The 25,240-nt window shown below is 34.6% G+C and overlaps 1 protein-coding gene across 5 annotated transcripts in view; it reads right to left on the reverse strand.

Annotated features, from left to right (window-relative positions):
• Window positions 1–25,240, reverse strand: part of GAS2 (growth arrest specific 2) — a 147,887-nt gene that overhangs the window by 50,758 nt on the left and 71,889 nt on the right. For 4 of the 5 annotated variants that reach the window (XR_005217529.1, XM_037841073.1, XM_037841071.1 and 1 more), the window contains 3 exons: window positions 19,242–19,305; window positions 11,017–11,158; window positions 4,330–4,437 (listed from right to left, as the gene is read on the reverse strand). Coding sequence is in view for 4 of the 5 variants with exons in the window: in XM_037841073.1 (XP_037697001.1) it covers window positions 4,330–4,437; window positions 11,017–11,158; window positions 19,242–19,305 (314 nt within the window). In the remaining variant the exon portion in view is untranslated. Of the gene's footprint in view, window positions 1–2,544; window positions 2,585–4,329; window positions 4,438–11,016; window positions 11,159–19,241; window positions 19,306–25,240 lie in introns of those variants that run through there. The other variant, XM_037841074.1, reaches the window with a different exon arrangement.

The raw sequence follows: 25,240 nt of genomic DNA on the forward strand, positions 1-25,240 counted from the left end.
TTACCACTTAACATTATCTTAAGCATTTCCTCACAATAATATACAGAACTGTTCATAATTATCATTTTTAGTATCTGAATGGTTATACTCTTCCACGGTCGAACATACAAATGATTTCCAATTTTGTTGTTGTACAACAAATATCTTCCTACCTACAGTTGTCACTCCCTTTTTATATGAGTGGCTTCCAAACTTCACACATCAGAATCATTTGGAGGGCTTGATAAAATACAGATGACTGGGCCCTGCCTGCAGAGATTCTGATTCAGTAGGATTAGGGTAAGGCCTAAGAATTTGCAGCTCTAACAAGTTCCCAGGTGATGCTGATACTCTTATCTGGGGACCACACTTTAAAAATCACTGTTAAGTTATTTATATAGAACATAGTTGTCTAACTGAGGTTGATAAAGAGTCTAGATATTTTATGGCATCTAATACATATTTCCGAAGTGCTTTCCTAAAAGCTTATAGGAATTCATATCACCAGCCAACTTCTTGATAACAGAAGTCTTGGAAGATACCAATTGAGCAAATGAACAAAATACCAAGAGAAAATTCTGAACTCTCTCCTCCCCCAAATCAAGATTTGAGACATCAGACACTTCCAAGATACACAGTATTGCTAAACAGCAATACCAGAATCTGTTACTGAAGACATCGTCAAGGATTTTTTATCATCACTGCCCAAATTCAAAAGTCATTAAAAAATAACTTAAATACTTAAACTTTGGAGGAGAGTAAATCTGTATCCACAGAAAACAAAAATTAGCTGCATTTAACTCGCTTGTCCATGATACTTCAAAAGACAATGCTGCTCATTGGAAGGTCCAGGGCAAAAATCTGGCTTTGAGAAACTGTTTTTGATAAGTCAGAAACAAGAAAATTCCCACTTTGGCAGGGAATTATGATGATGTTTGCCTAAAAAACACAGTCAAAAACCTCAGAGATTTTCCCTTGTACTAAAGGTTTCTCTATGTTTGGATAGAGATTAATTCCCCATCTCTAAATGGAGATACGTACATATACCCAGACATCTCTACATGAGTGCATAAATGTATCCACTTAAGTACACCTAAGATAGCAATGTATGGGAAGTATCTATTCATACACAGGTTTCTAGAAATTGATAGAAAAGACATATGCTAAGCAGAGATATTCTCTCCAGAAAAAGTTTTCTTAGCTTTTTTTCTGAAATCTGTACACGTTCTTATATTTTACATTCTTATTTGTCTTCATTGTATCTCTTTGAACATGTAAAAAGATCTGCTTATATATACATACACGATCATAAAACCATATCTAAGTAAAGTCTTCATGTTGTGTCAACAAACATTGAAAGGTGGTTTGCAATGGAATTATAAATTCCAGCTTATTTTGAAAAGAGTAAATCAAGGGAAAATGAGATACAGGCTTACTAAGAAAATCTTTTATTTATGACTTTCTAATGGAGAGTTCTTTCTCAGCCACTGTTGTGATAATTATGTTATCTTTGGGTAAGAGCTAAGTTAACAGTCTTAAGGGCCTTAAATGGTCCTAAATTGTCTTTGCTTGGACAGGTTCATTATGGCCATATGAATATACTGTTGCTCTAGGTTTGGGCAGGAAAATAGGGGATAAGTGCTAAGATACCATGTATATTTAATTATACGTACATTTTTATAAACAACATACATAAATGTAGCCAAGTAAGTATGACCATTCTGGCAGCTTCAAAAAAGATGTGCCAAAGTTTAAAATATGCTGATGTTAAAAACACTAAGCTTCTAAAACACAGAAGTGGAGAAACTGTGAGGCTGTCATTTCTCTAGCATGTTTGAGACTTTGACTACAGATACTACTTAAACCAGGTATTCCAAGAAACTTAAAGTTAAAATATTAGCAGCTATAGCTGTGTGAACATTTGAAAAGAAATTCAATACCTCTGAGTTTTTTTAGTTAATTGCCCTACGATGAATTGGAGAAGAACGACAACCAATTAAATATAGTCCCTACCACAAGCCAAAAGGTATTAGCCAAAGTGTGCACATAATTGACAAGGCATTTTAGTTCATTCATTCAATATAGAGAAGAGGGAGTAGGGAAATGTGCAAGAAAGGCATATGGGCCTGTCTGAGAAATTTAAGTCCCTAAACTAACAAAGGAACAGAAAGGAAAAAGCCTCTAGGGAAAATCAGACAGAAGAAGAGGAGCCTCTTTAGAATTACTTTGCTCCATCAGGCTGGAGCTGGACCCCTTGCCAGCCAGAGGACAAGAATTTCAGTGAATATATGTTAATGGATATCTTCCCTTTTAACAAATAGATTGGGTTTTCAATTAGGTAGAGACAGTTTTATTTTTTTAAAAAAAGCTATGTTTTTTAAAAATGGGTTGATTTTAAAATAAATCTTGTAAAAATATTACAGATATAATGTGGACAGGGAAAAACATCAAGAAAGTGAATGACAAATGTCTGTTAAAACACTATTATAAAACACATCACAGTAGCATGATGCTATAACAATACCATGGTAACTCTCTTAGTGCAGGCTTACCTGAATGTTACAGGGATGAAACTGAATGTGCACAATATGTTCTGATGTATTCACTGAAATTAAATTCAAATGCTATCACTAAGGGATTTGATGCAATTTTTCAGTCAGGCAAATCTCAACTTCTCTATAAACAACAATACATGGATAAATTTTACCAAAAAGGCAACCATTTTTTGAAAAAAAATGCAATATCAAAATATTATGTGAACTTATGCTATTGTTTAATATAGATATTAAATGTTTTGACTGACAATTGACTAAATATAGAGAGGCAGACACAGACACATAAGATATATACATTGCCTAAAGCTATTAGGTTGCAATAGAGAGAAAATTATCTGATTCGTTAATTATGGAGTCAATTAATACTTCTATTATAAAAGGGAATCATTGTTTAAAAAAATAAAAGCCCATGTTGTGATTCTAGGCTCTAGGACCTAATATTCTAAAGGAGCCTGAGAAGGTTCGACATGGTAAAATTTAAACAAATCTGCAGAGAGCCTAAATACTATTATTTAATGTACCAAAATTAAAGCAGACAGCTCGGCTAAAATAAACATGTGTGTTTTCCTTGCAATAAAGAATAACAGAACAATAAGCAATGACTCAGGTAGCTGTCTTTTCCTAGTGAAGCCATTCACCTAAATTTGTTCGCAAACACATTAGTAATAGTATAGTGATTATCCCTTTAGTTGCCATTATAAAGCAGAAGAGCAATTATTACCTGGAAATCAAAAAATAATCATGCCATTTATCTAAAAGTAGGCTAAGATACAAAATGATTGACATATTTTAAGACCAATCATGATCAAACTTTTTTAAAAGACACTGACAAAATTTCTACTGGGTCATCACTGATATGAGTATTATATGAACTAATTTTACTATATGTACACATTCAGATCATTCTGTTCTACAAAATAAAAAGCAAGCTATTTTTAAATTATTCAAAATAGAAGAGAACACATCTCCTTTGAGTCATAATCTTCTATCATTTAGGAATTAAATAAAAATAAGGCAGAATATACTTACACTATTAACTTCAAATTCCAAGGAATATATCAGTGCTTTTCATTTTCTTATATTTTAAAAACTAAGAATTATTGGTTTCAAAATTTGAGAGACTAAATTCCCCTGATTATTGGCAAAACAGATCACAAGTGAAACATCTGGAATGTTACTTTACTGAACCAGAAATTACAATCTAAAACTGTTCATAATGTCTAGTCAGGATATAAATTATTAGCATTGGTAAACAGACTGACCTCCAAATCATTCATTGGCCTGGATCTATATTCACTTATTCTGACCCAAAACTCTAAATAAGAAATGACAGTCCCTACTAACTATGGCTACTCTACTGAACTTTGCCACTCCTCAATTTGGACCACAACCCAGGCTTTTTTAAAAAGCATGTTCAAATAATCTGAAAGGTACCAGGACAAATAGGGTGATTATTTTTCTGGACTTAGGGTATGGAAAAAAAGAGCAGAACACTGTTTTTATTCCTTACTGAAGGGTTTTAGTTCCTTTGAAAACTAAATGCACAACCTCATTCTATTTCACGTCTATGCTCTATTTGATGTATTGGTTTGTGTGTTTAAAAAGAGAAAGATAATTCTATTTATTCAGTGCTCAGCAATAATGCATATTGATACACTGCATCTTCAAACCAACTGTAAGCACCACAGCGGACGTACATGCTTATTTATCTGTCATATTTCCTTGGCAACCCCAATCTCAAGCCCTGAATATTCTCATAAAGGACAAGATATCAAATGAAAAATAAAACTTTTACCCTAATGAAAAGGATCTTTTCTCCAACTCGGTATCTTCCTTGGGAGAGCCGCTCCACACAGAACTTGTTTGGGCATTTGCAAGGAGGATCCTCAGAAATTCGTTTCACCTGAAATAGAAGAGCAAGCAAGTTCATTCTCCTTAGTGGAGTCTCATTTGGATCAATTTATTCAGAGGGTTCAACAGTCCCCCAGGCATCAATGCTTTAAAATTTGTTTCACATCAAACTGTAGACATCTGAGTGCAGGAATATCACGTTAAATCATAACTATGTAAGGTCAGATCCTGAAGGCATTTTCTGAAGGCCAATAATGGCACTAAGACATAGCTGGATGATGATGATGATGATGGTGGTGATGATGGTGGTGGTGGTGGTGGTGGTGAGGAGAGGAAAATAGACTGGCTGTCTAGTCATGATGGGCTGGAGAATTAAAAAGACCATGTACATTGGGTTGTCAAGATAAATATATTGAAAACTCTAATAGAATATGTGTATGTGAAACATATTGAAAACTAGAATCGAAATTCTGTTAACATAGACTGTTTCCTTGTTATAATTTTAATGACACGAATTTTATCCACTTTCAAAATAAACAAATTATTGTTTTAATGAGACTGTTTCACCTTATTTTGAACTCTAAGGTTTTCTCTAAGTCATCTCTATGTTCTGATAGCAACTCACTCCATCTTAGTAATTCCAACCTAGGCAACCCTACTTCTGTGGCCATATTTTATAGTTTATGTGCATTTTATGGAATCCATGTCTGTATATCAGATTTTATCTTTATTATATCTATTCTCTCCATGGTTTGATAATCTAAATGAGATATGCACAACTGCCTATCAATACTTGTGGGTATTAGGCAATAACACAATAGATCCTGATTTTAGGTATAAGGTATATGGTTAAATTTTCTTTAATTGGGAACTTGTCTTTCAGTGTCACAAAACTCACCATCCTTCAACTAAGCAAACAACCCCAAAGCATAATTTTCTGTGTTGTGAGGAAAAGTGTCCTTGAAGGTAACAGAAAGCTCCATATAAGGTGCTGTCTGCTTCTAAGAAGCTGGAGAGAAATTTAGATTCTGAAGAAACTGGCCTGGATTTTCCTCAACCAAATTCATTCTTCCACAAAGATGTCATGGGGCATGGAGAAACTGTGCTCAAAGAAATCCAGTCATTCCTTCAAATAGTCAAATGCCTGACTTCAATTAGACTTCTACTTAGCAAAAATTTGTGGGAAGAGTAACACAGGAACTCACTGATATTTTGGAATAGGGAAATTAAACAACACAGTTTCTCTAGAATAATGGAGATTCCAGAGAATTACGAAAGCAAAAGACACTGAAGGGGAAACAGAAAGTGTGGAGGAATCCTGAAACAAAATTTATCTGAGGCACATACAATTGCACCTCAGTGAAGACCTATAAAGAATGATACTGTTTCTGGGGGAAGAGATGAGAGAATCAACCTGAGAATATATCTTTCCATCAGTCCCTTCTGCCATTTCTAATTCTACCAAATTACAATCCTAAAATTCTTGGTACTTCTTTTTATATTGCATACTGCATTTCAGTTATTGGTTCTCTTAATGCCTTCTTGGCAGAAAGTAAGTTCCTTAAATATTAAGACATTGTTTCACTACATTTTTTAATCCTTGATATGTAGCACAAGGCTTCATTGCATATAAATGTGTTCCACAAATGCACACTGAATACATAAATGTATGGATATACAAGAAGATGACACTACACAGGACACAGGGGGAAACTGGATGGACAGAACAAAAGTGGATTCAAAGAACCTTAGAGAAGGCTTGCATTTAAAGAAGAGGAAACTGGCTAACATCAAGTCAGTCATTTGATGCATGACTTTGAATCTGAGTTCTGAAATTTTCCCACCACATTAACCTGATTCATAGATGCATCCACCCACTCACCCAGAAGAATGGAATTCTGTTCCTAGGGATATTTTGAAGGGACATTGCTAAATAGGATGACAATAATAAAACAAGCAGCACAAAAGTTGGGTAATGGATGTGTCAGTCCTTCCATAATACACATTCTGGGGCGGCTGAGGGTTTTCAGTTGTTCCTCTAAGTGTATCTTGTTCTGCATGTGTTTATAAAAATGTGTGCATGCATAAAATTTATGTTCCATGTCATTACTAAAAGGGGTACTGTTTTCCTTATCACTGTAATCAAGGCTTCCAAAGAAAAGAGGGATGAAAGAAAGGAGCTAGGGAGGGAAGGCAGAGGGCTGTTGCCATTCAGAAGAAACAAGCAGACAGCATCATGAACATACACTGCCTGAACTTTAGGAAGGCCAAGCTTGATACAGCTCTGCTGCCACATAGTAATAGAACAAACAGTAAATTCTGTTGAAGTGGTTTCTCTGCTAAGAAATAACAATCACAAGTATGTATGAGAAGTAATTTCACCTAGCAGTATTCTTAGATGGAACACAGAAACTGCTGGTATCAAATGAAGTAAAATACAAGAAACATTTTCTCAAGTAGACTGTCCTTCTCTAATGCCTTCCTAGCTTTCAAAATGGACTTAAAAATCAATTATTTTTGTAGTTGTGCAAGAGGTGGAGGGAGAAAGGGAAGAGACAAGGCCAGACTGTGGGTAGTGGAAAGATATTGTTAAGTAAACAGTGACTGATGACATCTGTGCTTCTTATATTACATTGGAATAAGTCAGTCTGGCAGGTGTTCTGGTTTGGGGCCAGGAACTCAGCCAGTTTTCCGCTGAAATGGGATTTCAAGAGAAGCCTGATTAATCAGAATTGTACTATCTCCCATCCCCAGACTGAGGAAGTTGATGGAGAAGAGGAAGAAAGTAAGAATGGTTTTCTTAGAACTTTATTCAACTCATTGTGTGGGAACTAGCCCAAGCAACTAGAGGGAATGCAAAGAGAACTAAACCTGACCCCACCATTTTATCACCCATGAATCACCGCTGAATCACTGGAGAATAAAGTAATCTGAATAGACTCTACTGTGTTTCTTTTGTATCTTGATTAAAGGAGATGGGATGCATTAGACACATAAAGGGTCACCTATTTTTTTCCCTATTTTCCACTATCCCCCTAAGTATCAAATAAAGAAATGTGAGGAAACATTGAAGGTTTAAAAACTGGCAGTTATTGCTGAAACTGTTCACTGGAATATAATAGCTTAACACAGGTCTGCTTCTCTTGCTTTCTCTCGTCTTTTTCTTTTATTCTTTCTCTCTTTTTGCCTTCATTTATTTCTCTTCTGTTTTTTATTTTTTAATTTTGCAGATAATAACTTGGACAAAGGACAGATAGTATTATTGACTACACATAAATTTTGGAAGCAATCTCCATTTTATATCCCTATTTTAAAGCACATGTTTAGATCTTTGAATCTTACCTTCCAACGAGTATATGTGCTTTACATGCAGTGAAACAGTTGCCATAGTAACTATTTGCTTTTTACATTAGACATATGAAGCTCTGATCTAAACCGTAAGTGAGGCTCAAATTACTTTCTATGTGTTCCACTGTTCCTGAAATAAAACCCTTTAGTGGAAAACTATCACTTAAACAGAATGTAAATATTCCAGTGGTTATCCCCAAAGTAAAATGGAGGGGACTGTAAGAGAATTCTGTGATCAAATAAGCTTGGAAAATTCCAAGTAAAACAAGATCTTATTATGGAACTCACTAGTGTTTTTGCTGTACCAACGTTCACTGCCAGCTCTAGGTGGTAACTATAAGTAGTTAACCATTGAAGTCATTTTCCCCATGGGGCATCTGGTGGTGTTAGTGTTTAACTTAAACATTCTTTGAAAAATTCTGGTTTAAAGACTTGCAGAGGACAGTATTCTAGCTGGTGAGAGTATAGAGATACTCACTTTGCACATTTCCTACATTTGACTAAAACCCCGTGACTAAACATATGGTTATGTTACCAGTCTATTGGGTAATCTTTAAAAGGGTTTTTTTTGCTCTTTTGAAACCCCCTCCATTGTTTTCAGTTCAGAGAACAGAACTTGGAATAGAAAAGAACAGCCAAGAAGCGACTGTCTTATCACCACACGGGCAGTCCTGTTCCACTCCACCTTCGAATCGGGATATTGCTAAAACGTCTCCAAAATCATTTTCATGGTTGTTTCACCACCACTCCTCTCCTGAATCTCTTCTTCCCTTCCAAGGAGGAGGGATGGCTAGACATGCGGCACATCGGCCAAGAAAGGGAACCACTCTAGCTACTTCTCTCTGATTCACACAAATGCCTTCAAGTGGCACCTTCTCCTCCCTCTGAAAAGCGACAGCAGAACTGAGAAATGGGTGCATGTCCAGGGCAAACGGCCAATCCAGGTAACAGAACAAGGTGGGGGGGGGGGGCAATACTTTTTACAACTTTAAAAACATGGTGCTGAATAGATACAGATTAATAAATATGAACCTTGACTTTGAGGACAAGGACCTCACTTTTGAGAATAATGGATATTTATGCCCCATAAGGTAAATAATTGATCATTAATGCTATGATAGAAGTGTATACAAATACCAGGAGCACCATAGAGCAATTTGTAAATTTTACCTGGGATAGGAGATGCCAAGGATAGCTTTATAGAGAAGGTAAAATACATTTTATAATGCATTTAAAAGTAGATTAAAAGATGAGTAAGCAAAAGTGTGGTGAGGAAAGCAAGTGAAGAAAAACACAGGGTATAAAATATACTTGGGAATATAGTATTTGCAGGCATATTTAGAATGGCTATCTCAGAATGCAAGTAGTCCAGAAAGTGAAAAGTCCAGGAAATAGGCAATGGGCCAGAACATGGAAGGCTTATGTGAGATGTAAATGAATTTGGACTTTACTCTGGATGTTACAGGAATTCCCTGCAGAATTTAAACAAATCTGCTTTGCTTGTAGGTTGATCTCTGTGGTAGCAGTGATGCTAATGGAGATGACTTTCAAGAAGGGAGTAGCCAACAATGTCAAGTGCCACAAGAGGTCTTATAATTTGAGGACTAAGAAAAATTCATTTGATTTAGAAACTCATTCATTAGGAGATTAAGGGTGGGGTGACATTGGCCAGATAATCTTCAATGGGCTGGAACCCTGACACAATGGGTGATAGAAACTGAATGGAGGTGGTAGTTGAGAGAAAAAGAAGAGAAGCAAATATAGCAGCTACAGAGGTAGACATTTATAAGTGAAAAAAAGACTAGAAGAACATCCTACCCTAAAGTAAGTCTAATTACAAAATGTAACAGAGAGAGGAAAAACTGCCCTTGTTGTTATATAAATAATGCATCATCTGCTATTAATGTTATTCAATTTCCTTACAAAATAAACAATGAAACAGTATGACAAGCAAGGCATGTGACCAGTCCTTAAAAACAGTCCTGTAATTATAAAATTTAAACAAAACTACCCTGTCTATTATTTAAGCCCTGAGTGGATTAAATAATTATCCCAAAGAAACAATACTGCAATAGGCTGAGATGCCTTGATGTGTGTGCTGACCTTTGAGAAATGGGGGTTTTCAGTCTACCAGAAAAATAGGTATATTTCTGCTCATCTCAATCTGCAAGTATAAATTATAGCGCCACATGAGGAAAAATAAAAGATGGGGAAGCCCTCTTTCTGCAATCTATAGTGTCACTGGGCTCTTTCCCCAGCTCTTTTCAGCTCAGACTCTGCAGAAAGAACCTTCCAGCTAGGGACCAGCAGCCCTTTTCAGTCCTGCCTATTCTATGCAGCTGACATTGTAGTTGGTGCTGATTTCCAAGATTCTCCCCATGTACATGAAACCATTTTCTATAGAATTCATGAGCAACTACAATTCCATAAATGCAAACTGTACATAAAAAGCATCCTGGTCACCCATGATTTCCATCTTTTATTACTATTTTTAACATTTTCATCCAAATATATATGTTTGGGTATATACATATGCATTATCAAACACATTGGTTATTATCCAAGGACCCCTTAACAGACAACAGAGGAAACCTGAGTTTTAATCCATCCTGTTTGCTGTTACACCCGGAGTTACTAGAACTGAAATTGTGGTTATGAGGCCATATTGAAAATCTTTTCTAATCTGTCAAAAATTGTGACCAAAGACTGCTGAATAGAGGGACTGGGACCTCAGAGAGGCACAAAAAAACTGGTTTGAATCTAAGGGCATCTCTTCCTCTCAGCTGGTTACTACTTACACTTCTAAGTTTCTGTTTCCTCAATAAGAAACGTGCCTTAAAGATATTAGAGTAATTGAAAAACAATTACAATGGTCCCTGGTGCATAGCAGGCAACCAGTAAAGGGTAGTTATCTTCTCTGTAACATGTTTGCTTTCCCTCCTTTAACAATCCTCAGGTTTTTTATTTTTATACTAGGGAATCTTGAACCAATAACAACAAAGCATAAGTGTTTTTAAATACAATTTTCAGGAAGTTGACTTATTTTCCTAAAAATTTCAATGCTACTAGGCAGAATTCAGTGATGCTGTACTTTAAATGACTGGCTCAATTTTTGAATCTCAAAATGAATTGCAGAACTTCAAACTTTTTCATAGGGTTTTTAAATGCATTTCAATGAAATTGAAATAGGTAATGGCTAAACTGATTTGAGTTTGTACAGAATGAGCTTCATAGTTCACAAAATGACTGACTGTTGGTAAGAAGTCTGACAAATTTTACTTACTGCATCATCCAGTAAGTTCCCCGTACTCTTTTTTCCAGAAGACTTTGATGAGGGAGAAGGTGAAGGAGAAGGGGCAGAGAGTGTTTCTTCTTGTTCAATCTCTTTTTCCAGTTTTATCAAACCAGGAGGTTCCACACCATACCTTTTAAAACATACCATATATTAGATTTGATTATGAAAACCAAAGAAGCAATTTGCTTGCCTTTTAAAACACTAACTTTTCTGGCACTGAAATGGTAAGTTATGAAACCAGCATCCTTTTTAGCACGGGAAAAGCACATACATTTGCTATCTATGTATATGTGTAAATTCATAAATACACACGTAATAGCATAATAGGAACAAATAAAAAGCTCATTATCTAAAGGTAAGAACATGAATAATCATATAAAATTAGTCTTCAGCATTTACATTTACCAGCTTTAATAACATTAAGTGCTGTAATTGAAATCCTATTTTTGAAGATAGGTTGTTAAAGATGGAGATAAAGTCAGAGGGCCATGGTCAAGGTGGAACATAGCAATACCCAGAATAACATTTTTAAATGATTAAGAGAGAAGAGCGTCATTGTTTATTGTACACTTTCTATGGGCCCAAGAACAATGCATTGTGGATTATACAGTATCATAGATCATGCTCTTAAGAACAACATCATGAAAGCACATATAGTGTAACTGGGAAAGAAGAATAGAAAAGAAAACATTTAGAGAAATAATATGGAATAACAAGTGATAAATTGTGTGCTATAAATTATAAATGCCATAGAAGTTTGAAAAAAGAGAGAGATGATATTACAAGCACACTTATCTCCTATAATTACATTTTTTCTAGGCTGAATTTAAAATTAGGTTTTGTCTCCTAGATATATCCATATTGAACAATGTGAGGAAAGACAAAAATAATTCTTGAACCTGAGAGATGGGAAGAATCTTTGGGATTATCAGGTTATATCCTTTCATTTTTATAGATAAGAATATAGATCCAAAGAAGGTATATAACTAGCTGGGAACAGGACCAGGGCTCATACACAGACTTTCTGACTTCAGGGCCAACACCATTTTCCTCTGACATTTGAATCAAGTGATTGTACATGTGTTAGCGATAAGAGAAAAAGTCACTTGGAGATTTAAAAAACGGATCATGGATAATCTACAAACTAAATAATCTATAGATAGGGAGCAAATATATTGACTGTGTGTCCAGTATGTTAGATTGAATAGTGTGTTAATACTTCATTAAACGTAAATGCTTAAATTATTATCCTGTTCCGTTCTAATGGCTTACTATTACATGTATTTACTACACTTGTAAGGGGAAGCAATTTCGCAACTCTAGATATTTGTTCTTACAGAGCGTACTCAATTAATATAATTCCTGGTCTTTCTCCTTCATTAATTACTTTTCCCCAGGAGACGAAGTGTTTTATCAAATTGGTAAATCTAACAAGAAGAAACTGAGCACATTTCACTCAGTTCACCCTTCTTTCTCTAGGGAGGGAGCTGCCCACAGGGACGCCAGGCCCCATGGGGAACCCCACCTGATTCATCTTTGCTTATCACTGGATAAATAATTTTCCTAATTCTGGAATTCAGTGAAAGACACTATGCCATGTCTTCCAACTTATATTTCATCAGTAATAAAGGTGATATTTGATGTTCCATCTGCCACTCTTTTATTTTCTAATTCTTTGAAAATTCATGTGGGAAGGAGTGTGCTAAATGTTGGGTACCCCTTGAGGAAAACAGGTGAAGTTGGCACAATTTGACTGAACAACTGCTGTTTTGAGGACTGCCCCTAGTGAACAGAGTAATTTTAGTTACATAAATCATTAGCTAAAAGCCCTAACAACTGTTTACCATATTTATAAGCTTTTACACATATTAGCCAGTTAATGGGACAGTAGTAGAAACATATGCTAGACTGAAAAAGTAACTACCATTTGAATGAAAAATATTCCATTTATTCTCATATAACAAAGATTTCAGGTTCCAAATCTAAATTTATTTTCAGTGTTTTGGATCCTGAATGTACCTATAACTTCAGGTAATATTAAATGTACAAAACTGCTCTACCCCAAAAACAGTTCTTCTAGAAGTCCTTAAACCTTGTATGAAGCTAAAGCACATATTTTTATTTTATTTAATTATCATGAAGTCTACACAGCATCTCATTACTGTTGACAAGAATTAACAATACATGGAGATTTGTTCATCATTCTTCCCTGAGGCAGACTTGAACTAACTGTGCCATTAACCCACTCTTTAAGTTTCAGCAAACCCCTAAACCTCTAGGAGTCTGTTTTCTCTCAGGAAAGCCGAGACGACAACAGCCTCCTTAGAGGTCTACTCCAGCAGTGAGGGGAGGGAGCAGGAAGAATATTAGAAAAACATCTGCTATGAAAAATCTTCAATATGTCTGGCACAGTTTGGCATCCTGACAATTTCTGAGCCTCCATTTTACTATTGAAGTAAAATGGAAATTCTAATTCCTATGTTTAACATTGTTACAAGGAATTAAAGCAGTATGTAATATATGCCAGTACAATGTCTGACACATGGCAAAACCTGAGATTGCTATTGCTAAAATAATTTGTCAAGGGCTGCACAACCACAAAACTGCAGCTCTGAGGTTCTGTTGCCAAAATTTTTGTCCTTTTGAATATATTATACCACTAAATGAGAGTATGTAACCATCATCAAAAATTAAGGTGCTGCTAAGCTGCAAAGTTATATTATAACTATTGTTATATTCTTTCCAAGAGAATTTACTTCAGGCTTCCTTTATATTGATTTTCCTAGAATTGTGGAATATCAGAAACATCTTAGTGCTGGAATTCAACAGACCAAGTCGTAAACTCAGCTTTGCTACTGACTCACCAGATGAACTTGGCCAATTCTTTTAATCTCTCTAGACTTCTTTGGCATAGTTCCATCAAGGTATAAAATTTGGTTATATTTAAGTTTCTTAAGAGAATAACATAAATTTGGTGGTACAGCTAGAAGACTTTAATATGCTAGACGTCACAGCTAATTAAAGATCAGTTATCAATGAAAAATCATATTTGAAAGTATAAATTAGGTCAATTGGAAAATATTATTTCGTTTGTAACTAAGCGGATTCATACCACTTTTCAGGAACAGGTTATATAATTTTACTTTTATTTTTTAAAAAAATTAGAGGAACAATAGGCTCCACTCCATACCCATACAAAAAAAGTAGTCTAGATTGAATAAAATTGGTAACAAAGTCATATATGGAAAACCTTGCCCTGGAGATTTTTTGGTATCTGGGAATGCTGAAAATTAGTTATGCCACAGAACATACAAAATCAAATATAAGCCCCAAATCTCTGCTTATATTGGCTTTTGAGTACTTCAAGCTGCCTAAGTTTCAGTTAGCCATTCCAGAAATGCACACTTAAATACGATTCACTGGCTTCCTGTCTGTCTGGAGATGTCAACAGGTTGTAAATCATGAAATTCCCTTTGGGTTGGGGGCCTGCATCTGTAAGCCAACTTAGTCATCGAATAGGTCTTTTTCTCGTTTCTAAAAGCCTGCTTCGTTCTGGTTTCCATGATTAACTCTATACTACTTCACATTTCTATTTAGTCTATGAACTTTTCACAAGTTAATACTGTCTTCCATTCCTTTCCAACTATGTGAATTTAGAGCCTTGGCAGGGACAGCTGCTGTTCTCAAACTGAATAAGGATCACATTTAAGATAGCAAGAAAGTTGAAATCACTAAAACTAGATCCTCACATCTGTATTCTCCAGTGATATGAAAGTAGGGTGAAGATTCTAGGGCAATGTATTTTTACTTTTTTGTCTCATTTAAAAGAATAAAGAATAGACGAAGTGCTACAAAAGGGCCTTATGGTTCATGGCTTTATGATGAGATTCTGGGAATGGACTTCTCACTTTTCCGGTACAAGACATAATGTTTGAAATTAGTCTAGATAAAATAATTGATCCCCCAAACTGAGTCTCAAACTGGAAATTTACTCAAACTATTTAGTAGCCTATGTATAATTTTCAAAGAAAAGACATCTGGGCCCCATTTTGCTAAGCTTAGAGGGACAAATTTTACAGCCAAATAAGACAAATTCCCCCCTTTTAGGCATATAATGGATAGTTTATGGATTCTTGCAAAACATTTTTGGCCCCATCTATCTTCTATTTTAAAGCAATTTAAAGATAGATTTTGACATGGAAGGAAATTTCAACATTGTGAAAACACATGATACACTTAAAAGTCAGAATCAAGTGGTTTAAATAGGATAAGTCAATTAATAATCTGCTATAAGAATACTTAGCTTTTAAATAGAATTTCCTTTCATTAGGTCATGTATTGAAATGGGAAACTAAAGAAAGTATTCACAAAGTATGTTTTTTTTGGGTAGCCATAAATTTTTTATCAAAATCAAGGAATTACTAAAAAAAAAAAAAAAAAAAAAAAAAAATCACAGAAAGCTTCACTACGATCACTATGACATTATTATTGATTATGGCCCCAATTCAAAACATCAAGAATTTTTTCACTTTTATCATAAATTTAATTTTACAGACCGTCAAAATGTTGAATTTATAGCATTTTTCAGCAATAAATGTCAAAGCACTCAGAAAGATTTCACTCTCCAGTGATGACAGCTCTATTTAGCTGAAGTTAAGAGGCAGTTTTACCCATGAGTACAAAATTAAGTGATTTCATCCTCCCATCTCAGAACTCAGAGAAGCCCAAAGCTCTCAAAGAAGCTTCACTGAGTATCCCTAGGTAAAATGACATTGAATCAGAAAACATTCCAGGAATCATTTCCAAGGTGATGTTGACATTTTTAAGATGACATTTCTGTAAGTATGAAAAGAAACTGTTTAACATCTGTGCTGGTTTGGGTATATTACGTCCCCCACAAAAGCCATGTTCATTTAACCCAATCTTGTTAAGTGGAAAATTTTTATTGTTTCCATGGAGATGTGACTCACCCAACTGTGGGTGATACTTATGATCAGATTATTTCCATGGAGGTGGGGCCCCGCCCATTCAGGATGGGTCTTGATTGGTTCACTGGAGTATTTAAGAGAGAAGCTAAGAGCCAATATAGACCCAGATGATGCTGATGCTTAGAGATGCCTGGAGACATGGACAGAAGGACATTTGGAGATGCTAAGCTAAGAGATGAAGTCCAGAGAAACCAAGAGAAGACTCAAACACTTAGAGAGAAAGCCACTGAAATCAGAAGCTAAAAGCAATGCAAGCTGGGAGCAAAGGATCAGCAGATACCAGCCACATGCCTTCCCAGATGACAGAAGTGTTCCAGATGCCATCAGCCTTTCTTCAGTGTTGATGCCTTAGTTTGGACACTTTTATGCATTAGAACTGTAAATTTGTAACCAAATAAACCCCCTTTATAAAAGCCAATCCATTTCTGGCATTTTGTATAACAGCAACATTAGCAAAAAGAAACATCATCAAATAAAAGAAAGCATTATCTATCAAAACTCAAAAGATTTTAATGGGGATGTTCTTCAAGTCAGAGACCATTTATTGTGCATGCAAATTAATGTTGTGTTACTTAAGAGCTGTCCCAAACTCACTTCTAATCTTAGCTTCAGCTATTTTAACTCAATCAATTGTTAAATATACCATGCAGGAGGAGGGAAAACAAATTTAAAAGTCCAGATATAGTTTTAGTATCTCTAAAGCAAGATTTAAGAGTAAAATTAGTTTGGAAGGATGAATTTCCCTTCTCCCTTTAACAGATATGCTTCAATACAGATGGAACAATATTGAGATTTGAGTGTATTGGGCAATTGTTTGTAAAACACAACAGAACTTCTATTTATTAAAAAAAAAAAAATCTTCAAACATGTACCAATAATAAAAACCTAAATAGAAATTTATACTTAAATATTCAATCTATCCAGTTTGTATTCAACTCCTTAACATGCTACACAACGGCAATGAAAATAAATCATGAATAATCCAGTAACATATTTTTTTTCTTTTTTAACATAGTGTACTTCACAAAACTCAAGTAGGTGATGAAGATTAATGGCAAAATTTACAAATTGAATATTGTATTTTAAGGGTTATTGTAATCTTTACATGACTCCTCCTTAAATCAATAATACTTTTTGCTAATATGATTAATCACTTTTTTTTTTTTTTTTTTTGGCTTGCATGGTCATAAAGTGTGGTCAGAAATGGAGTAACCCAGAATCACAATTTACAAGTATTTGGAAAAGAAAAAAAAAAAGAAAATTCTCCATATGATGCTTCCCCTTGAAATTGACAAGGCCATTATGATTTCCTTTCATTAACTGATATTATAATTGGCATTAGAGTATATGGCAAGTGGCAATTTATGTCACACTCAGAGCTGGGAGAAGGGTGATCACTAAAGGCATTTCATCATTGCTAGCAGGTCTTCTCTCTTTGATGAATGGACCATAGCTAAAATCAGTTCATCAAGCTACCTAAACAGAGTGCTCAGGGACTAGAAAGCAAATATACAAAGAATAAAATAAAATCCAGATATCAGGCAAATAATATAAAATAATGGGAGAAATACAACTCCCAGCTATTCAGAAGAGAGTGCAACTCCCTCTCTATCTCTATTCCGTGGTTCTCAGAATCATGCTGTTTGTATGATTTATATATTTAAATAATTAAATCAACAAAATGGAATCTGGCATTTTAGAATATTTTAGCAGTACAATTAAAACAAAGAACTAAACCAAAAATTTTCTGCCTAATTCTCTGTTAGGCTGGCATTCTAGATCATCGATGCTGCTCCAACATTCACTCACGGCAGCTCATTTATTAAGGGTTTTCTTTGTTTTCTTCCTCCCTGTATTTTTAACTTCCCCATTCCTTGGGGATGGCTGCTGAGACCTTCCTATTCCTTTGGCTCAAGTCTGCCTGAAGGCCAGAAGCCCTGAGACTGTTGAGGGAATGAGCTTGGGAGGGAATGAGCTTGGGAGGGAATGCGTTTGGGAGGCTCTTCTGTCCTCTGTCCTCACAGAACCCAGGGAGACAGCAACACTGAGAGGGGAATGGAGTCCTAAGAAACAGGTGGACACTGTAAGCACTGAAAGGTCATTGAGGGCTCAAACAACGCCGGAATAGTAGAGAGCTGAGAGGAACTGAAGGCCAGACGTGCTCTCCCAGAGTGTGGGGAGAAGAGTAGCAAAACCTCCAAATGTCTCAAATTGATATCTTCACAGCTTGCTGAGTGGAGACTCAGTCATATTTAATTTAAATTGAAGAATTCTGTAAAGAATCTTGTACTTTTATTTTCTTTATAAATTCTCTTCTTGAGACTTTACACCCAGAGCTAACTTTACTTTATCTTCCTGATTCATCTGATCTCAATCACAAAAATATACCAAGGTCCACACCAGAAAACATTTCCTAATTAATTCTGAATTTTTATTTTGCATCAAGACATCTTCCAAACATTTATGCCTTCTGTTCTAGTTCTTGGGGGCTCCATAGAATATCAGAAGCCCTGTTTGATGGTTTGCAAAATAATAAAAGGAAAGGTGTGATACCAAAGAAGTATGCTTAGTTAATAAATTACCTTCCTCTCTTTAGTTATGATTTCTGCAATTTCTTTTAGCTATTTAACTATGATTTTTGAAGAAACAGATTCAAAAGAGTCTTTTCGTAAGGAAGATAAAATTCTATTACTTTCTCTAATCACAAAATCAGAGAATGATTTTTAAAATATATCCCCACTCAAGAATGGAAACTAAAAGTGAGGGATGTGAAGCTGAATGGTAAAAAATGAGGAAGAAGAACAAAGCGAGAGGGTGAATATTTAAGAGCAAACAGGGATAGAGGGAGTGAAGTAGGAGGGAGAGAGAGAGAAATGGAAATAGAATTTCCACTAAGGAAAGGAAAACTATTACATTAAACTTCATGTGCAAGATTTCAACCCCCTCCCCTTTAAGAAAAGATTGGAAGGAAAAATGTATTTGATTACAGGAGGTTTAGCAAATGCTTAGACAGAGCGGCCCTGACAACAAGATCCTGATGTTAAGAATATTGGTGGCAGGCTTTTGATCAGACAGCTGCCCTTGAGATGTTTCTATTGATCATATTTGAATGAGTAGTTTCTCTACATTCAGGTTAAACACATTAATGAAAAGCCAGCAAGCTTCTCTGTTGTTTGGATGCTAAGGTGGTCTATGTCTCTCCATAGTACTCATAGCTCAACCTACCTGGCTGCAATCCGGCCAAGCTCTAGCAAACAAAGGCACACTTCTCTGGGTTGCTTGTGGAGGACTGCAAGACAAGACAAAAGTGGATATCTTTACAATAGAAGGGATTGTAAAGCAGCTCAACAGTGAACAGATGTGTCCATGACTCCTATCCCAAAGAAACCATCCTATACCAGAGTACACTTAGCTCTAAAGACTTAAAAGTAGTTTTCAAAACTCTCTGCCCAATCTCTCTTCCAAAAGTTGTTAGTCTCGAAAAATTTTACCCTGAGTAAATCTCACCTAAAAATATTTTCTTCAATTAGTAAGTCAATATTGGAAACATGTAGCTATAATTATGCTATAATTAGTTGATAGGTATTTAAAAACAAATAGTATACGGAAAACTATAGAGCAAAGACTGGTCTTTCAAATCTCCTGGGTCTACCTGTACTAGTGATTTTTAGCAGAAATTATGTAATGAATAAGGACAAAAATTATATACCAAAGTTCTTTGTTATTCATCAAATAATAATGAATGTCAAATGAGTTCTTGAAACTTGTCCCCTCCTAATAAATATGATTAAATGATACTTTTTAAAAAAAAAATCACTTTCAAGTGACTGGATTTTGTAAATATGTACAAATGTGCCATCAGTCAGCTCAACTCTTAAATGAGAAAATTAGAAGACAGCACTGTACATTGATATTTCTACTCGAATATATTCTGGTTACTTAATACATCTGCTTTACTGATAGCTTGGGACACAGTAATGTTGAAAAATCTTACTTGCATTTGTTGAGCCTACCAAAGAGGTCCTGTTTATACTACTTATTTTTTTTAACCAAGTTTAGGTAATTTAAAAATTGTTATTATATACAACACTTAATAAAGACAATAGATATTGGAAAAATTTTTGCACTGAGAACAGTCTTTGCATAGACATGATTAAGATCCTGATAAAAGAAAATATTAGCTTAGCTTATTGAAAACCTTGAAGAAAAATGGCAATATTACTTTAATTGTTAAACACAGAATTTTGTAACAATTCAGTTTCCCAACAATATTCTACTCTTTTAACTCCAATTTCTTCTCTGCAGAAATTGTGGTAGTGGCAATATTTGGCCCACTGATAACCAGAATGGAATTTTGTGGCAGTGTGTGTTGAAAAATAATTTTACTTGAATAAAAAAAAGTATATGATTTCATTTGGCTTTAAACATAAATACAATTTTATTATTCTCTAATTAGAAAATGACATTTTAAAGCTTTTTTTAAAAGAAAGTTTTAATCTCATTGGCACTGTTCATTAAAATAGATTTAATCATGTAAAATCTGAATTTCAGAACATTTCCATTCTTGATCATGCAAATTGCAAATTTTAGTTTCAGCTGACTTTCAGTGACTTGTCACAAAATCTTAATTAAGGAAGCCTCAAAATACTCCTAATTAAGGGGGCATAAAATAAAGGTATTTACTACACCTCCAATTTCAAATGTGCTATTAGTTGACTCTGGCTAGAAATTATACAAACTTCCTAACTTTTGATACATTAAAAAAAATTCAGTGTAATGAAACATACAGAATGTAATACTACAAATGCATCAGTTTCAAACAGAGAGCAAACATCATGAAAAGATACAAACAGATGAATATCAATCTTCCTGTCTAGAAAATCAATTTCTTCTGATTCAGACTTTTTTACCTCGTCCATAGGACAAAATAATAAATATGAGTTTGAGTGAGAGAAAAGAGTACATAAAAGGTAAGGAAAGGAATATTTTTAGGGCCCTGCTAATGTCCTCTTAAGTGAAAGCTGTGTAAGGCAAGTAGCTGAAGCTCCAGGAGCCCTGGATATAATTCATGCATTTCTTGATGGGAAACAGTGTGAGTATATGAAAATTATTAGTGAACCAAACAAATTATTGAAGATGTGCAGGCAATAACCTATTGTAAAGAGTAAAAAAATATAAAAAATAATACACAAATATAATGACTCTAGCCAATTTATTGTACATATTCTGAGGACTTTATCAGAACTGGTATATAAATATGTAAGTTTTGTGGTAAATCAAATTGATTCTGAATAAAACACAATAATGAGTGTAAAAAAAGAAATACACTGTGTGATGTGTAGGATACATCACTATTTTGTATTTCCTTGCTTTCTCAATTGAGCTACCACATTAAAGCAGGTTTTAGAGGCCAAAACTCAAATGCCAACTTTACCATGGACTCTGTAAAAAATCAATTTGGACAACGAAAAAGAAACCACATGACCTTCTTAACAATACCAGCTTACAGAATTTAAGACAAATCAATCTCTTCCCCTGCCTCGCCTCTTAAGAAAATGCTAACAAATATGATTTACTTCCAAGTTTCTTGGAAAATATCATCTTTTATAAAGCATTAAAATTACTTCAAAATGCACCTATAAATGATTCACATGCTTATGTTTTTCCCCACATACTGGGGATATCATGCCTGCATATAATGACCAAAACTCAATGTTTGATGACAAGTAAGCAATAAATGAGATTAGGCTTTAGAGATGCAGTTTAGAACAATGCCTAGAATGGGGTAATTCCTCAGTAAATATCAGATCTCATAATATCAAGGATGGTGGTGATTATATAGTAGCGACAGTGCTGGTGACAATGAAAAAAACTGAATAAAGAGTAAAATTTTACCTATCCAGCACCTTTCAAAAAGGCAAGAATTTAAATTATGTAAATATTTATTTAATGGCAAAAGCAGGCATTTTTGTTATAAAATTAAACCCAAGAGTCTTTATGTATCCATATCAGAAGAGGTGACCTTATTTGATTTTTGGACCAAGGCAAATTTGAAACTAAACTTAATGAAAGGGGTATAGTGGTCATAGGATTTGAGCCAGAAAGATGTGTGAGTATCAGTTCTGACACTTACTAGTCACATTATTTTGAGAGTTTACTTTATAAGACCTGATTTTTCTGTCCCTAGTTCCCAATATTGTTTTATACTTGGCACATAGTAAACACTTGCCTAATGTTAGTTATTTGTTTACTTTATTACTGTTATTGTTGTTGTTGTTATTCAGATTATTAGTACTATTATTTCCTTGGAGATTATCTCCAACTACTTGGTCAATATACATTAATTCACTTTTTATCCTATAAGTATTTTTGTATACCTATTGTGATAGTCACTATACTAAGTGGTAGAAGAAACCTTGGAATAAAAAAAAAATTACTACTGGAAGGTATGTATAAGTTAGAGTGGCCCTATTATAATGAGTGTATTTTGAATATTTTATCATTTATATTATATCAGAGATAGTTAATCCTAAATTTAATCAAACTTCAACTTAAATCAGTCAATTTGGCCAGCCTACATATATTGGCCAGCATGTAGTTATTATGAGTTTGTGTTAGTAGAAAGCTTAAATAACAGCTACACTAGGACACGTATCATTTTTTGAAATGCAAAACATTTTGCTATTAATTTTCCTCTGTCTCTGAGGATAAAATAATTCAGATGATTCCGTTTTTAATAAATTACCTAGGTTGACTGTATATTTCAGATCAGATAACTGAATGCATGTCTGTCTGTATGAATAGAGTGGCAGCTTTCAGTGACTTACGTTGGAACTAAAGCCTTTCCATTGAGTCATAGGTAGACAGAATGGCAATTACATTTAAAATTACTTCATTAAAAAGTTTGCCTTTTTATAGATTTACTCATTTTAAATGTATTTACTGATTTGTCTTTTCAAAAAAAATAAGGAAACTTCCATTTATCCTGAAGTTTACAGGAGTACACATTTTAATTTTCACTGTATAATTGTACACAACAATATGGTCTTTTACTTTGAGTTAAGGGTAGAAGAGGGAATGGCTACTGCTTTTTTTCCTCTGAACAAATTTCTCTCTAAAACAAATAAAACACTCTCTAGTCAATGGTGATCATTATGCAAAAGGTTTATCACTGGAGGCTTCTTTTTAAATAATCAAAACCATTTCAAAGAACAACACAATGCAGAACTCCTCCGGGAAAAGTGACACAGATCCCTATTCAAAAATATGCGGCAAGAGACACAATCTCATATCCTGGATTCTATAAAAATCTCATGGGCATCAAATGTCAAATGGAATGCTGCTAGGTCCAGGAATAGAAAACAAGGCCTTCTGCTAAAGCAATGGGTAGAGTGTCAATGTCACAAAATCTGCAAGGAGAAACTGTATTAGCTCGTGAATGCATAGTTGAGCGAAATATTATTAAATTTTAACAGATGGGCAAAGAAATGAAAGCATGAAAAACTGTTTTGTCTGTTTGGTTTCTATATACTTAGAGGCTATGATATTCATGTTAGTCTTGAAAGAAATTGTTTTTTAGCTTTTCATTTAGAAAGAAAAATTGAAAAGATTTTTTTTTTTTTGCCGAATGCTGTTTAATCTTGAAGTATTTTTAATTAATTAGCTGCCCACCTTCCTACAGTAGAGAACAGATTCCAACAAATCAGGGAGAATGGTATAGTTGAAGGTATTCTAAACTAGAAGTCAAAAGAATTGGGTTCAAGTCCAGGCTGCATAATGTCCTCATCTCTGAAACAGGTGTCATGCCATCAGCTTGCTCTTCCTCATGAGGTAGCGTTATGGTTAAGTGTATTTGGAAAGGACGCAGTAAACATTACTTCCTTGCTACTTAACTGTGGTCTGCAGACCACTAGTACTAGCGTCACCTGGGAGCATGATAGAACTGCAAATTAAAGAGCTCCAACCCCAAATTACTGAATCAGAATCTGCATTTAAACAAGCTTTCCAGGTGATGAGTCATTAAAGTTGGAGAAGCATTGTATGAATCAATGTTAGAATTATAACAATAAATATTAATTTCGATCCCTATATCTATGTGACTAATATATTTTTTAAATGTCTAATATGAATGGAGAGAAAAGAATTCTTGTGTTGAAATTATGGGTGTTTCTCTCCTGCCAGGTTCTACAAGGTGCAAAAGATGCCTCCCAAGAAAATGTGGTTAACTGCTTAAGTCAATAAATTTCCTGGAATAAGGAGTGTCCTTTCTGTCTCCAGCACCTGGCACTCAATGGTAGATTCTAAGTAAAGCTTGTTGAATTAATAGATTATGTGACTATTACAAAGACCAGCCATCAGAGTCAAGAGTCTTTTCTAATTTGTGTTACATATTTAATTTTTTACTGGAAATAATTATATAAACTTCTAAAATTAACTCAAAGCATGAATTTTGGTTACACAAGGGCAGGATACTGGGTAAATGGAGTTGAACTGAAACCCTCACTGTGCAACTTAGAAGCTGTGTGACATTAGGCAAGAGACTTAAATTCTCTATGTCTCAGTTTTATCATCCATAAAATGTTTGTTAGGGCATTGCAGGTGGTAGTGTATGTGAACCTCTTCACTACCATTTATTGAGCTTATGACTATTATTATCAAATATTATACAGTGAAATTCTTATCCTGGAAAGGCTAGAAATATGTCTATTTTCCTAATTCTGCTTTGAATCCATCAAGCCCTTGATAAAACCTGTCATTCTGGAAGGATATGTGGCTCTTTCAATCGTATTCAATACTGTTCCCTCTCACATTTGCTCTGGTATAGGGAAAATGGTCAAATTTGGACAGAGTTTCTTGAGTTCAAAAGTAAAAAGTGAATTGAGATGCCAGTAGAGTAAGCAGTTTATAAGAACAGGTGTTAAACAAAAAGCATGAAATAAAATGTCCTAGGAAATAAATAAAGTGAATATAGATAACCCAGAGCTCAATGAGTGTCCTGAAATTGTTATTCTACATTAGCACTAATAAAAAGTAATATAGTACATATTCTACATTAGTACTAATGAAGAGTCATTTCCACAGGGATACTCTGATAGTCCACAATATAGACAACAACTAAAAGGGACGATTTATCAAACACTGGAACAGGCATAGATTCTTTTTCTGATGCAACAGATGACTTGAAAGTATAAAATGGAAAATGTTAACAATTAAAAATCCAAAAA

Source organism: Choloepus didactylus, chromosome 6 (assembly GCF_015220235.1).
Source record: "Choloepus didactylus isolate mChoDid1 chromosome 6, mChoDid1.pri, whole genome shotgun sequence".
NCBI lineage: Eukaryota > Metazoa > Chordata > Mammalia > Pilosa > Megalonychidae > Choloepus > Choloepus didactylus.